General features: G+C 35.3%; 1 protein-coding gene across 2 annotated transcripts in view; it reads right to left on the reverse strand.

Annotated features, from left to right (window-relative positions):
• Positions 1-16,473, reverse strand: part of ITFG1 (integrin alpha FG-GAP repeat containing 1) — a 307,787-nt gene that overhangs the window by 132,478 nt on the left and 158,836 nt on the right. For both annotated transcript variants that reach the window (XM_025371411.1, XM_025371410.1), the window contains exons 9-10: positions 13,664-13,758; positions 11,173-11,345 (exon numbers count right to left, since the gene is read on the reverse strand). In XM_025371411.1, the coding sequence (XP_025227196.1) occupies positions 11,173-11,345; positions 13,664-13,758 (268 nt within the window). The remainder of the gene's footprint in view (positions 1-11,172; positions 11,346-13,663; positions 13,759-16,473) is intronic.

Below are 16,473 nucleotides of genomic sequence, written 5' to 3' on the forward strand. Positions count from 1 at the left end.
GCTCAGTTTCCATAGCCTAGCAGGTGGTAGCGAGATCTGCCTTGCTCTCATGCTCTCAACCTAGTGGGACACCATCCTACGGCCTGCCACTGGCATCACGCTGAGGCAGCCAGCCAAATCACAAGCTGTTTGTCTTTGGACTGCAATACAGCCCCAGGCCATAAAACTGTGGCTCCCAGGTGAAACCCCTCCCAGCCCAGTTCCATGATGGGGAGGTGCCTGAATCCCATACCTTTGGCTGGAGCCAATGACACACTTGCTTATCAGTTCTGGCCTGGTTCCCAGGACTGTGCATAGTCTGCTAAAAGGTAGGATCAAGAGTGGTGTCTTACGGTGGCCACTTATGTTTCAGAAAGGGCACAGGATGTTCTTTCCCTGGAACAGTTCCTTCTCATAGTCTCCTGGCTACTCCCTAAGTTAGATTCAGGACTTGAGAGGGACATGGTACTCTCCTATGGTCTGGATTGTATGATTCCCCAGTGGGAAAGTGGACTGCAGAAAGAGTCTCATTCACCTTTTCCTGTATGGGGGAATCACTCCCAGTTCCTGGCCCACTCTGGTCAAATAGGCTTCCTGTTTTCCTTCTTCTTCCTGTTTTTTTCTTGTTTCTTTTCTGTTGACTTCTTCATGTTCCTTCTTGGAAAATGTATTCTAAGTGTAATAGTCTACATGCTGTTTTGCTCTTCGAAGTATGAGGTGTGCTTGAAATGCTTCTAGTCAGCCATCTCTACCACTTGGTCACAAGGGTGTGCTGGAGAGCTCTGACATGAATGGCTGAGAGAAGGTCCAGTTCTTCACACCCCGGGGGGCAGCAGGTAAGGGAAGAAGGATAAGGTCCCTGAGTAAAGAAAGACCTAGAGGAACTGGAGACTACTCCACCTTTCCTAGAGTGACAGTTCTGAATTCCAATGACTGTTACTTGGTGGTGAAATGATATGTTTGGATAGCCATGGAGGCAAAAGCTCACAGCTGAAGGGCCGCTGCCTATGCATCTCCAAGATTTTAACAATAAATTTGGCTTTAATGATTCTTACAATGTACATTAAAATAGAAGGCAGATGGCTTAAAAAGAGCTTAATATAAAAAAGACATCTTGAAACACTCGATGGAACTTCTGAATACAGAATGCTAGTGCTGGTACAGAGTGCCGAATTTCAGTTATTTATTTTCAGATTCTAGCATAATGCTCCTTCGTAATTATAGACAAATTATTGAATAAATACGTAGCACAGTGAAAAAGATTGTGCAATGAACTAGATCTACTTCTGAGTGATCCACTCAATTCTACTACTAAGTGAGTGACCTTAGATAAATCACTTAAGTTCTCTGTGCCCTAATTAATTCATAAATAAGTAGACTATGTGATTTTATATTTCCTTTCAGCCCTAAAAGCCCAGGAGTATAATTTTTAAAAAGTATTGAAACACAGAAATCTATGTGCCTTAATAAAAGTAAATAACATTCACGACCAGAGAGATTTACTAAAAGACAAATGAGAATAAAACACAGATCAGTGAACAAAACAACCACCATTAGACAATCCTCCTTCCCATAGGAACAGTGTTCAAGATGATTCTTGGTGCAGATTTTCACTGAGAGACAATGGACTAAAAACTAGAGAAAATGTAAATTAACGTATTATAATATAAAAAGGTCAAACCTGTAAGTGCCTTATTGAGTCTGTGTTGATTTAGAGTGAAGATGAATTCTATTTCAAACTGGCAGTATTTCCAATGTTTCTTTTTCTTTTTTCTTGAGGTGGTGTCTCACTCCGCCGCCCAGGCCGGAGTGCAATGGCACGATTCAGCTCACTGCAACCTCTGTCTTCCAGGTTCCAGCAATTCTCCTGCCTCAGCCTCCTGAGTAGCTGGGACTACAGGTGCCCGCCACCATGCTGGCTAATTTTTGCATTTTTAGTAGAGACAAGGGTTCACCATATTGGCCAGGCTGGTCTTGAACTCCTGACCTCAAGTGATCTGCCCACCTCAGCCTGCCAAAGTCCTGGAATTACAGGCATGAGCCATCGTGCCCAGCTATTTCCTATTTTTTTCGAGCTAAATATTTCATGACTGACAAATGATAATGATATAGGGAATGCCTGATTTGACAGAGGATCAATTATAAAATGATTTTATCTATATCTGGTGCTTATTAATCTATTCAAAAATCCTCGTTAAAATTTTGTTTAACAGGACTCATTTTATTGGCTGATCAAAATCAACCAGGTTTTTTATTATTAGACTATAGCACTGGATAATCTCAAGACTTAGCCCACTAACTCACTTCATTAGGTATTTTCTCAAGGATGCCAGATGCTGAAGAGGCAGCCAGCCATATAGATGTGACCTTGTCTAGTTTCCCCAATGAGTTAAAAAAAAAAGTCTTTATGTTTCTGAGGTTTCTGATTATAAAAGCAATGCTATGGTGTAGTAAATGTGAAAAGCAGCACAAGAAAGAATAAGTACCTGCTACTAAAACAGAGAGGGAATTATTCTGGTTCTTTAAGACTCCTGCTCTCAAGGAACTTATATTTGTTTTTTTTCTATTAACGGAAGGGTTACCAGTTACTTTTAAGAGTCAAAATTTGTATTCATATTTAAAAGACTAGAGAAATCTGTCTTTTAAAATAAGTCATGCGCACTGCTCCAAAATACTTCAGTTAAAAGAAGGCCTGCTGAGGAAAAGACCTCTTCTTTAGGTATGACATTTTCGGTATTCTTTTTTTTAGCAATGTTAACAACTAATACATAGTATATTTAAATGATTATACTATGTCCAAGATCTTAATGCTGCAATCACTGGATGCAGGCAATTTAAACATTGTAAAAACTTACTTTGTGGGAGTAAAAAGCTGTTACCAATAAATTAAAGACATATAAAGCCTAATTTAATGGGACACCCTGTACTTTCCTCTCGCATTTATACTCTTACTTTGACAACTTCTCCGTAATGCACCAGAAGTATATGCTTCATTTCACAGATGAAGAAATTATGACGCTGTCAGGCTTTTAAAGCAAATCTTTTTATATCAAATCTAATTCTCATGCCACTGTGCCACGTCGCCTTGCTACCTGACTTACATTTGTTATGTTTGCACATTGGTATGAAGAAAACACTTAGATCAGTCTGAACCAAACTTCTTTTCTGCAAACACAGAGACGAGGTCTTGATATTCTATTTAGATTTAGTGACAAATATATGAAGAAAAATAGGCTATAGGCTGGGCGCGGTGGCTCACGTCTGTAATCACAGCTTGGGAGGCCGAATCACGAGGTCAGGAGATCGAGACTATCCTGGCTAACACAGTGAAACCCCATCTCTACTAAAAATACAAAACAACTGGCCAGACCTGGTGGCGGACGCCTGTAATCCCAGCTACTTGGGACGCTGAGGCAGGAGAATGGCGTGAACCCGGGAAGCGGAGCTTGCAGTGAACCAAGATGGCACCATTGCACTCCAGCCTGGGCGACAGAGTAAGACTCTGTCTCAAAAAAAAAAAAAAAAAAAAAAAAAAGACAATAATGCTGATTTATATTTTCCTTATACATTCTTTCTGTATAGTATGTATTCTTTATTTCTGTTTTTGCTTATGAAGAAAGTGAGAAAAGGTGATGGGCTTATGTAAACAGATGTATCTTGCTACCAAAGACTTATTATGTGTTTTAAAAATTCACATACACAACATTGAAAACAATTATCCAATATAGCGCTTAATCTACCAGCCTTAGGAGGAAAAGGTTACGAAGTGAGGATCTGTAAAGATTTTGACATTTTAAGCTACCTCCTGAAATCTACAGAAACACACTTCCTGCTGATACCTTTTAATTCTCCCTTTTAGTGTTAGTCATTTTCTTTTTCCTTTTTTTGGAGATGGAGTCTCGCTCCGTCGCCCAGGCTAGAGTGCAGTGGTGCGATCTGGGCTCACTGCAAGCTCCGCCTCCCGAGTAGCTGAGACCACAGGCGCCCACCATCAAACCCAGCTAATTTTTTGTATTTTTAGGAGAGATGGGGTTTCACCATATTAGCCATGACGGTCTCGATGTCCTGGCCTCGTGATCCGCCCGCCTCCGCCTCCGCCTCCGCCTCCCAAAGTGCTGGGATTACAGTGTGAGCCACTGCACCCTTCCCTTTTATTTCCTTAGAGACAAGGTCTGGCTCTGTCACCCAGACTGGAGTGCAGCGGTGTAATTACAGCTCACTGCAACCTCCAATTCCTAGGCTCAGGTGATCCTCCTACTCAGGCCTCCTGAGTGCCTAGGTACCTGCCACAATGCCTGGCTAATTTATTTCATTTTATTTTTTGTAGAGATGGGGTCCCACTATGTTGCCCAGGCTGGTGTTGAACTTCTGGGCTCTACTGATCCTCTCACCTTGGCCTCTGAAAGTGCTAGGATTACAGACTTGAGTCACCACACCTGGCCTGTTAATAATTTTCTGTTGCAAGTTTTCAACTTATTCTACCTTTACTTAAATTAGTCTGATCTGACTAAGTCACTGGGATTTGGAAAAAAAAATTCTTAGATACATTTTAACTTACATGTTTTAAATGTTCTGAAACATAAACAACCCTTTGGGATATATAGTTGTAGAAAAAGAAGAGAAATGAAATACCCATCAGTTCTTTCCGTATCAATAATCTGTGTAGTCTACAGTTGGTAGGAGGTGACCGAGCTGTTCACAGATCTCTCGGAATTAAAGTCATCACTCACATTGTGCCAGTCTAGCTTAATTATAGGTTTCTTAGTTAAACTTAAGAGGGAAAGGGAAATGAATGGTATTTCAATCTTCACAAGGAACTTTCAGGGTAGGTATAACCACCTTCATTTTATAAATTTACAGATACATAGACAGGTCAAATAAATGACAAAAGGAAACAGAAGTACAAGTGGTAGCACTGGCATTTCAACTGAGATCCAAAGTACATGATCTTTATTTAATTCTCTTATCCAAAGATGCATTTAACAGTAAACTTTTAACTGTATGTGAGAGATGATGCAGTGCATGTGTTTCACAATTTGAGCATAAATGTTGTCTGTACATTTGTAAAAACAATCTCCATTTGTGTTTTATTTCTCCTCTTATTACAAGAGAGGCCTGAATCTAAGTCTTGCCCTGTTCACAGACTATTAGGAGAGGGATTTTCCATCTTGTCATCCTGGTGATTCCATACACAATAACCACTAGTCTGATTCATATAGATAGTTAAGATATACCAAAAAAGAGTGCAAAATCTTCCACATCACTATTCTTTTGAAGAGGACTGCTAACTATTCCTTAGCAGTCATAAAACTTTGTGGCCACTATTCTTGTAAAAAAGCTGATTGATATTAAATAAAATGGATTTAAGTATATTATCTCAGAATGGCATTCTCCTTTCCCAGCATTGCCCTACAAAATACAAAAGTTAACCGTATATGTTGATGATTCAACAGCTAAAAAGCTTACTTTACTTTATCATAGTATAATTTTATGTAAAAACAAATTTAGAAGTGCACTCATCAGTGGACTTCATGGACATCATGGAAAATGATGAAATTTATCTAGGTACCACTAGTGTATAAGTAATGAAATTTACCAACATAATTTGTATGGAAAGACAAGTATATACACTCATATATCATTTACTACTTTCTCTCTGTAATTAATGATGTGCTATCTTATACACATAAACTGCTTGGAAAATGATACTTCTTACCCAGTGTCTGTAAGTCGTATTTTCTGGGTTGCTTTCACAGTGGTAACTAGTACTTTGTAGTGAGTAAATTTCATTTCTGTCTTGTTCACTTCTATAATCAAGGTAGTCAATGAGCTGAATAAAGACATTTTTCCAGAACACAGCACAAAAGATACAAGTTAAAAAATGTGCGCGTATCAGGAGAGAGACAAGGAGGACAGACCTACAACTTCCCTCATGTGTTCTAATATGAGCTTTAGAAACAAATTAACAAGTAAATAATAATAATAAAAAAACTAAGAGAATGAAAGAGAAGACAAAAATAACAGAAATTTACAGGAGTCACAATTCAACTCCACATGATAACATTTCAAACTACTATGGATAAAGTACAAATCCAGTATCTTAGAACATAAGAGGTTACCTGCAATGAACAATCAGATTATCACCAGACTTGACTAGCAAAAGTGAATATTGGAATTTAATGGCGAAGTGTCTTTAAGGATATGAAGTAAAATAATTTTGAATCTAGAATCCTGTACTCAGCCAAGTTAGCAATTCAGGCTGGAGGAAAAAAAAGAAAATTTTAGACATGCAAAAGTTTCAGAAAGAGGCTGCAGACTCTCCCAGATAGAATTACTTGATAATGTGTCCAGAAAAATGGAAACTGAAGAAAGAATGAAAGATATAATATTCAATGGTAATCAGAGAAACCAGTAAACCCTGTAGCTAAGTGTAAATAACTGTAGCAACAAAATGTGAAAATCATTCCATCAATTGATAATACCACTGAATGAGAAGTAATTGGGGTGGGGAGAGAGAGAACTAGAAGTGTCCTAAAATTCTTGCCTTACATATTAACTCCAGTAGTTCATTAAAGGTAAAATTTAAGTATAGGTATTAATATTTAAATGTAACCACTATGACAAAAACAAAAATTTTAATATGTTAACCCCCTTAGGAACTATAAAAGGAAGAAAATGTTGAATAATCCAACAAAAGGTAGAAAAGAAAATAAAAATAAAGATTTAAATAATATAATTAACAGGAATGATATTTCAGATAACCATTCACTGAGCTATTAAACTACCAGAAACATTTCAACAAGTTTCTAAAAGTATTGCATAAGCCACATTTATATTTGCAATGCCATACTAAAAGAACAAAAAATGAAGAGATAGACTCAAATCCAAAAAACAACCATAAATGCAACTTGCCAAACATATTTATGTGAACTCTTTAAAATACCTTTCTAAATAATTCTGTGTATATGCAAAATTTTAAATAAGAAAGAACAAAGAAACCACATAGTATCAAAATATATGACCTGAAGCCAAGCTCACAATATTTAGTCTTAAAAGCACTTAATAGAAAACAAGAGTAAACACCTATTAGTTTAGTATTCAATGAAATAACGTTAAAAAAAAAAAAATAAACTTGAAGAAAGCAAAACAGGAAAAAATGTAAAAACAAACATAAAGAAAATATTCATAGAAGAAATTCATCTTACTGAAAATAAAGGTGATTCTTTTTTTTTTTGAGACGGAGTCTCGCTCTGTCGCCCAGGCTGGAGTGCAGTGGCCAGATCTCAGCTCACTGCAAGCTCCGCCTCCCAGGTTCACGCATAAAGGTGATTCTTTGAACCTCTACAATACCAACAAAAACACAGACATGACTGAAATAATAAGACGGAGGAAGAAGCCTTTATCAAGTCTGATGAAAGAAATTAAAAAGGCAAATAATACTAAAAATGTGAAGGAGTCGTATCTAAAGACTTAAAGAAAATTTAAGAAGTATAAAGGAATGCAACTTTACACCTATAAATTTAGTGTGTAAGGGTATTTAATACTTTAAAATTCATTGCTGACAAAATAAATAATGTGTAATATATCTTTTAATGTATCTCCGTTGGGATTAACGGTAGAATTAACTCTCACTGTCTACAAAGGTTTCTTCCCTCAGAACTAATTAGTGGAGTTCTTTTTCCATTTTATTATGGGACTAAGAATTTTAGTATGGGATTCATTACAGTAGATGAATAGGCAATATTATTGAAAGAAAATTTTTTGATCTTTACAAATTCCAAGTTATGAAGTTGGAGTTGGTTAAGTGAAGGCTAGCCAACACAGCAATTATGAGGTCTTCTTCAATAATGAGACACAATGAGTTTACATCCAGGACAATATGTCTTTCTTTCTTAACATTTATAATTTCAACTTTTATTTTAGATTCACAGGGTACATGAGCAAATTTATTACATGGGTATACTGCATGGTACTGAGTTTTGGGGTATGACTGATCCCATCACCCAGGTACTAAGCACAGTACCCAACAGTTAGTTTTTCAACTCTTGATCTCCTTCCTCTCTTCCCTCTCTAGTAGTTCCCAGTGTTTACTGTTGGAATTTTTATGTCCATGAGTACACACTGTTTAGCTCCCACTTATTAGTGAGAACACGTAGTATTTGATTTTCTGTGCCTGTGTTAATTTGCTTAGGAAAATGGCCTCCAGCTGCATCCATGTTGCTGTAAAGTACAAGATTTTGTTATTTTTCATGGCTGCATGGTATTCCATAATGTATTTATAGCATATTTTAAAAAATCCAATCCACTATTGATGGGCACCTACATTGATTCCACGTCTCTGCTATTGTGAATAGTGCTGCAATGAACATACATGTGCATGTGTGTTTTCGGTAAAACAGTTTATTTTCCTGTGGGTATATACCCAGTAATGGGATTGCTGGGTTGAATGGCAGTTCTAAGTTCTTGGAAAAATCTCCAAACTGCTTTCCACAGTGGTTCAACTAATCTAGATTCCCATCAACAGTGTATAAGTGTTCCCTTTTCTCTGCAGCCTCACCGGCATCTCTACTTCATAGAGAAAATTAGAATAGTGGCTAGAAATGTTCCCACAGATGTAGGCCCTTGTACTATCAACCTCTATGCCTTTTTTAAAAAGTAGAACATCTGCAACATAATGTAACCTTTCATTGCTGAGTCAGGGTCATTAATGTAAAGGTAAATTATTGTATAAAGCTGAGGATGCGGATGAAAATGCAGATTATAACCGAATTAGGAATTCCAACTTACTAGCTGTATGATATTGGGTAAGTTGTCCGATTTATCTCAGACCATTTTCATATTTGTAAAATAAAGATAATAACTAACCTATGAAAAATGAGGCTAGAGTAATACAAAGTAAAATTACTTCATAAACAAAAACCATTTTTTCCCCAGCATTAACTAACAGGCAATATATTACATTTGGCCATTTACAGATGTACTTGCCATTTTATAGGTTTGGGATGCTCTCATAGCTGATACTCAGACTTCTGAGTGTGCTTCTTTGCTGCCAAAAACGTTTTTTATTTTTAGCTACTTCTAGGCTTGGAACTCCTATAAAAGCCCAATGGAAGCTCAGGTTTTGCTATCCAGTTTCATCCAGTGACTTGCAATATATTAGTAACAATAAAACTCTTCTTAAATATGTCAACATTTTGACTGTATCATACAAAGGTGATAGGAATAGTCAGAATGAAGACTAAGAGTCACACTCTTAAATGCAGTCACTAGATAAAATTCTCAAAAGAAGGAAGAAATATTCACTCTATGTGCTTGACATAATGATACATTACTAACATAACTTCTATAGTACCAGTGTTAAACAAATATTTATTTATTACTAGGAAATTACAATCTGTCCTTGAATTTTAGAAAATGACCTAACAAGGTCTAGAGCATTAATTTTAATATGATTTGTCAAATTTTCCTACAGAAATGTAACAGCAACTCTAAATAATATTCAGATTTAATTTAAAGTTAGGGCTACTTCTCGTCTGTGATGGAATGAACATTGAGATGAACTGAACTCTATCCTTCAATTTTCATCTACCTTAAAAGAACAGAAAAGAAATAATTGATTTTTACACAACTGCTTTTATAATGGTATTAAGACTTTCATAAAAAAGTACAACTGCCTTTAGTACTTATTTTTCCTGCAGAACTAAAGTGTTCACTGCTGAGTTAGCAGTTGATACCATCTGTATTGCTAAATGGCAAAGGAATTGTTAACAAAAAACACTGTTGATAAAGAACTTTTATAGTAAAATATAAATTATTTAAATATTCTAAGGATGAGTAATCACAGGATTAAATGAATTTAAAATGTAATTTCTTATTCTTCTGAATAGACCCAATGTCTAAAATAAAGTAATTTTGCAGTTCTTTGTTTTTATGTGCCACTATGCTTTCAAAAGGAGTAACACTCACGTTCCATTCAGAAGTTTGTTTTGGCTATATCAGATCTGTTTCACACACGTAGGTTATAAGTACATATTAAACTCTGCATAACACCATGGTCATGTCCTTGGAAAACTCTACAAACATGATGCAGAGACATTATAATTTCAAACCAACGTGCTTAGGAAAGTTAACATACAGACTCTCCACGCTTTTCTATAAATAGTTTAGGAACACTCACTAATGATAAATATTTCTCTAAATATCAGATTTCCAGACAACACTGGTGTTAAAAGCAATAATAGGTCTGACTTTTTCTGAAGAAGTTGTTTTGTATCATGAGCCTGAATATGGAGCTGAATCACTAGTAATTCCAGAGTCAACAAATAAATTAATACTCAGAAAAATAATGTAAAAGGAAAGAAAGAATAAGGGCCAAGGAATATCATTAATTGTGAGATGAATAAAATGATAAGGTATTAAAATTTAGGAACAGTCATATTTATGGCATCTGTCAGGATTCAAGCTAATTATGAGTTTAACTATATTGGTTTATCTATTGGTACTTCTATTTCAAAAATTAAAGTAATTGCAGCATTAAAAGTCACTGCTAATGCAATAAATGTACTCACAGTTTACACATACAGAAAGTATCAATAGTCATGGTGGAATTTCCAGTGTCATTACAAAACAAGCAATAATAATGTAACAACAATTACCAAATGTAAAATCAATACGCCAAGATTATCTTTCTAAGTCATTCATTTACTTTTACCTTATTTAATCTTTACTATAACTTCACGACAGAGGTACAATTATTACACTTATTTTACACATGAAGAATTTGAGTAATATGACCAAGGTCACACAGAGGGTAAGTGGTTGGACTGCGATCAAAGCCTAGAGTCAGTTCTTAACCACCAGTGTCTTCGGTCTCAAAATGTAATTGGGTCATTTGCCTATAAAAACTTTTGACCTCTTAAAGATTAAGTTTTACTGAGTGAAATATAACTTTTTACTTCAGACTGGGTGTTCATTTTTGTTTTACAGATAATGAATCTGTGGGAAAAAAAATAGGTATTCTAAGCAGTTGTGAGAAGTGCAGGGATCAAATTAAAACACAAGAACTGAGCTCATCATGTTCCTTATTTAAGAGATTATAACATATTTAGGTACTATTCAGTTGCAAAGCACCATGGTTTGCAAATATTTCTCACACAGTTTACAAATATTTCTCACTTGATTTAATTTCCTTACCTTCCAGATGTGTTCTTTAGTATGACCAGAGCATCTGGATAGCCATCCATATTGTAGTCTCCAATATGAAGGGTAATTGGAATTGGTATTTCAGTTGGTTGCTGTTCATCCACAAACGGCACAAAGCCCCAGAGTGTGCCCTTATTACTGAAATCTTGTAGGACTGGAACCCACTATGGATTAAGAGAAAAGGATCAGACTTTATAGTTATGAAAAAATTTACAATTTGCAAAACAAATGATCCATTAAGTTTTCAAGATAAGCATTATTTTACTTAACGTCTTTATCTCTACAATATGGTAGGGTATCATAATTTACTCTGGTGAATAGGTGACACTCTGGGGAAAGAAAAAAAGTAGTCTCCGTTAGAATTTATCCTAGTCATTTTTGTCTAACTGGCACAGAAAGCCTTAGAAAGTTTTTCACAATATTGCACGAATCTTAGGATTGAACTGATATTAATACACATCTAGTCAGATTACATAATTTAAAACTGTGTCCCATAGAAACACTCAAATGAATATTTTAAAAAAACTAGAGCAAACTGTAATATCATCTAATACTGATGTCCTTTTGGGAGAACCAACTTAGGAGGAAAGTTAGAACATGACAGAGACCCCCTTGTTCATTCTGCTGCTGTGCCTCTTACACATGCAGATGACTTCAGTCATTACCTTCCAGCCGAGCAGCTCCTGAGGCTTTGCAAACAACACCAGGCCTGACAGGCTTCATCAGTAACGGACAGGCAATTCTCAGCCAAGAAGAATGAGCTCTGTCACTAAAATGGCCGGAAGCTACATTTTTAGTAAATTCCTTTATTTCTATATTAATGGCCATGAAGAGAACAGAAAGAACAGGCTGATTTCAGAATAAGCTTTTAGAAATCCCTTTCTCTTCAGATAACATAAATCTTCACTTTTTAATAACTAGAAATCTGAAGAGTAGAAATCATGCCATTACAGTTATAGATGTGCCCACAATTTGCTGAGTATGAATGCTGGCACATAACCTGAAGATGTCTGAGCAGAAGCAGGCACAGCTGACTTGAGATGGCAGGAGACCAAACATGCCTAGAGATTCCTTTCCTTTCCTTCTAAGCAGGTGACTCATTTATATGGCTGAAAGTCAAATTATATTAAAGACGGTTTCTTGAAAAGGGGTTAATAAACAGAGTATCTGCAATAATTTATATATTTTCCAAAGAAAGTATAATTTACCAGAGAGAAAGGAAACTTGGAAAAGACATATTTACAGAAAATGAGTGTTTTAAAAAAATTGGTATGCATCTTTAATAATTTTTCAATCTTTCTTTAAGCAAAACAGTATTATTTTATATATCATTAAAATGTTTCAATGGTTTCACTTGATTTTTTAAAAACTGTTGGGTTTTATTTTAGCAGATGAGATATTTCACTGCCACGTTATCAGAAATTTCTGAAGAGGCTGACAGGTTATTAATGAGGATAAACCACATTGAATAAAGTATTCCTGTTAAAGTAAATGTATTAAGGCCTAAAATGTAAAAAGATTTTTCAGTATCAATATGACACTGATAATAGTCACCAAAGAACCGTGACATTTATCTTCCCAGAGAGAGAGATGACTGTATAATTTGAAAATATTCTTACAGTAGTCTGTCAATAGGCAATAATTACTAGGATTACTAATAATTATGAACCAATGATTAAGTGTTACTTGATCTAAAGTTTTAAGTGATTCAAAACCTTAAAAAAAGTTCAAGATAAAACTTACAGGTAGAACAGTTAAATGCTTTCATTTATTTTATTTTAAGGCTAGTAAAGTGAAGCAGTGGGGGTGGAGAAGAAACAAGGACATCCGTAACTGGCTGTGTATACTTAACACCACTGTATTCAGACTGGCCAGTTAAACGCTTTTAGAATGTTGACTGTTTGAAGATTTGTTTTCACATAAAATATGATGCTCCCTTTCCATAAGGGCTATAAAAGTCAGTATGTTATTCTATCATTTATTACCCCCCAAAAGAAAATAAAACAATTCTAATAAGATTGTTACAACCTATCATTCCCGTATTAATCCTCCACTGTGACTGTCAGATTCGAAACTGCTTACCTACAAGTTACAGGTAAAAGTCAGCAAGAGGTAATAAAATAGGTTTAGATAACACAAATAAAAACAACATCAGCTGCGAAAATAGATATAATGTTCTTCTATGTAACCTTTCATTATAGTGTTTTCTGCCATATTCCTGGCATATAAAAAGCTAAAAGATCATTTAATTATAGTATCCAGAATGGGTTTTCTTCACCAGAAATAATTATAACAATGCTCCTCCCTCAACAGATTAAAAAATAATAGATTCAAATGCATTTCATTAAGTTAAAATGAGGAAGTTGGTAACTTAATTTTGGGGTTCCCTCTGTTCTGATTCTACAGGTAACTTTTCTAACCTTTGAAGATTTTTTTCCAAGCACATAAAAAAAAGTTTACATTAAAAAGCAACTTGATATACCTGCTTTGTCCCAGATCTCATTAAGTAGATGGTACTCTTTTGGCAATTTTTATCTTCACAGCCTGGTAGTAAATGATCCATGTGTCCATCTCCATCTGCCAAAAGAAACTTCAAGAGTCCATTAATAGTCACAAAATAAAGTGTTCTTGTATGGTATATTACATTTATTATTTGTTCAAAGTCTACATCAATCTGGATAAAACAGAAGAATTTGACACGTGGCTTCAAAATGAATATGATTTTATTCATATTCTGGCTCTTGCAACTGATTATCTGGACTATGTCTTGTTCTAAATTGCACACTTCTGTGTGGTTAAGTATTTCTATAGGAGGGAGGGGGGCAAGGGCTGAAAAACTATTGGGTCCTATGCTATCTGGGTGATGGGATCAGTCATACCCCAACCTTCAGCATCACGTAATATACCCATGTAACAAACCTACATATGGACTCCTTGAATTTAAAATAAAAGTTGAAATTATAAAAAGGAAAATGTATAGTGTTAGTAAGAGCCCCCATTTCAGCCTGTAATGTTAAAATCATCAATTTTGTAAAATGTAGCTTTGACTTATTTAAGTAGTTATCACTGCTGCCATCAAAGAGAAAAATAAGCATTATCAATGGTAGTCCATTATTATACGGAGTATTTTAAATGTGAGACTCTTATCTTTATACACACGTAAGAGCCTTTATTCTGGATGAACTTCGATCCAATAGTTATAAAGTTCTCAGCACTCTGGCTTCTTAAAAGCACCAATAAATTTTTATCAATGAAAAAGCAAATGAAGGGAATATAGATATCCTTTCCAAGTGACCGTTTTTTACAAAGCTGCACAGTATTTAGCTAAGGCCTATAGAGGTGAGGTTACAGAGGAAGTCAGTAAGTTACTGAGGTTACTGAGGAGTCAGCTCCTCTAGTGCTCGCTCCCATCTAATGTCCCCACTACCTGATGGGGTTTACAGATTTTGATGTTCCAGAGTTAAGTCTCTTTATGTGGACATTCACAATGCACAATCACTTAGCTTTTTAATTTGGGGACTGATTTTGTATTGTTTTAATCACTGATTTATTTGCTATTGTTTACTATATTATTTAACTTGTGCCTGAGGTAGTATATACACTTGGAAGAAAATAAAAGGATTATTAATACAGAAATATGCTTCATTATATATTTAGTGAAGCATACTTACGTATTGAGAGCTATGTAATTATTGAAAGCCTATCGAGTCTCCAATAATGTATTCAAAAGGAAAAAAAAAGAATTTCAGGCTGAGTGGAATTAAAATCTAGCCAATGGAAACTGACTTCAGCATGGAAAAGTAAAAATGCACAACAAAGTAAAAAATGATTTTTCATTTAATTTCATGATTTGATTACTTAGGATCCTCATGATTAATACCATTTATGATGATAAACTCTGCCTTAGAGGAGTGCAACATTAAATACAATAGTTGAATTAATAATAAAACACGTAGAGAACATCTGTACATCTGTAATTTGGCAACATATAGATTTGGACTACTGAGAATTACGTAGGTTGACAGATAAAAATGCAATTCTAGGCAGGAACACTTGAAAAGGAGAAGGTTTTCCAAAGAGATAAACATATATCATGGCTTAAAAAAAAAAAAGAGCTAGCCAAGTAAAAAACAACTAATACAAAAATGTGATTTACAAACTGGCTCGAGTGATAACATAGACTTCATCAAAACCAAATCACTCTACTGTAAATCAATGGGAGAACAATTTGAAGAGCATTACCACAGTTTTTCCCTTCATTTTTAGCCCAATGACAAAATGCTCATATTAGAATCTTATTCATACTTTACTTTTCCCCTAGTTTCTCTTTCTTCCAAGTAGTTTCATATATCTCATGAATCTTTTGACAATCAATTGGTTGGTATTTTTTCAAGTGCTCTAACAAATATCTAGTAAACATATATCTAATTCGTGTTAACAGCATAATCATGCATTTTAGTATAAATTATCAGTAATATTTTATAGATATGGTCACAGAAAACTAAACTCAATCACAAAATGTGTTTCTTGTGCTATTCTAAATGCTACACACACACACACACACACACACACACACATACACACACAAAATTTATTTATTTATTGAGACAGAGTCTTGCTCTGTCGCTCAGGCTGGAGGGCAGTGGCACGATCTCAACTCATTGCAACCTCCCGCTCCTGGGTTCAAGCAATTCTCATGCCTCAGCCTACTAAGTAGTTGGGATTACAGGCGTGCGCCACCACGCCCAGCTAATTTTTGTATATTCAGTAGAATGCGGGTTTTGCCATGTTGGCCAGGCTGGTCTCAAACTCCTGGCCTCAAGAAATCTGCCTGCCTTGGCCTCCTAAAGTGCTAGGATTACAGGCATGATCCACTGCCTCTGGCCTTATTTTTAAAAAATATTTAGGTGAAATGACAGAAATGGTTTTTGAGAGTACAATTTCAAGAATACAATTTCAAAGGAAATTTGCTCTTTTAAAGGAGATAAACTTTTAAATTTACATATTTCAGTTTTCTGTACTTTTTTAAAAGCTTTTGTATTTGGTAGCAATTTATACTTAAAGTTGCAATAACAGAAATAGTAAAAGAAACATCTATTAAGCCTTTAACCACATTTGCCTATTGTTAACATTTTACCCCTTTCACAAAATCATTTGTGTTCTTTCCCTCTTTGAAATAAATTTTTTTTTGAACCATGTATATAAGTACATACATTAAGGTCCTTTGCCCCTAAATGTATCAGTGTGCATTCCCTAGGAGTAGGGATGTTCTCTTATATGACCACAATACAG

The sequence above is a fragment of the Theropithecus gelada genome, chromosome 20, assembly GCF_003255815.1.
Source record: "Theropithecus gelada isolate Dixy chromosome 20, Tgel_1.0, whole genome shotgun sequence".
Taxonomy (NCBI): Eukaryota; Metazoa; Chordata; class Mammalia; order Primates; family Cercopithecidae; genus Theropithecus; species Theropithecus gelada.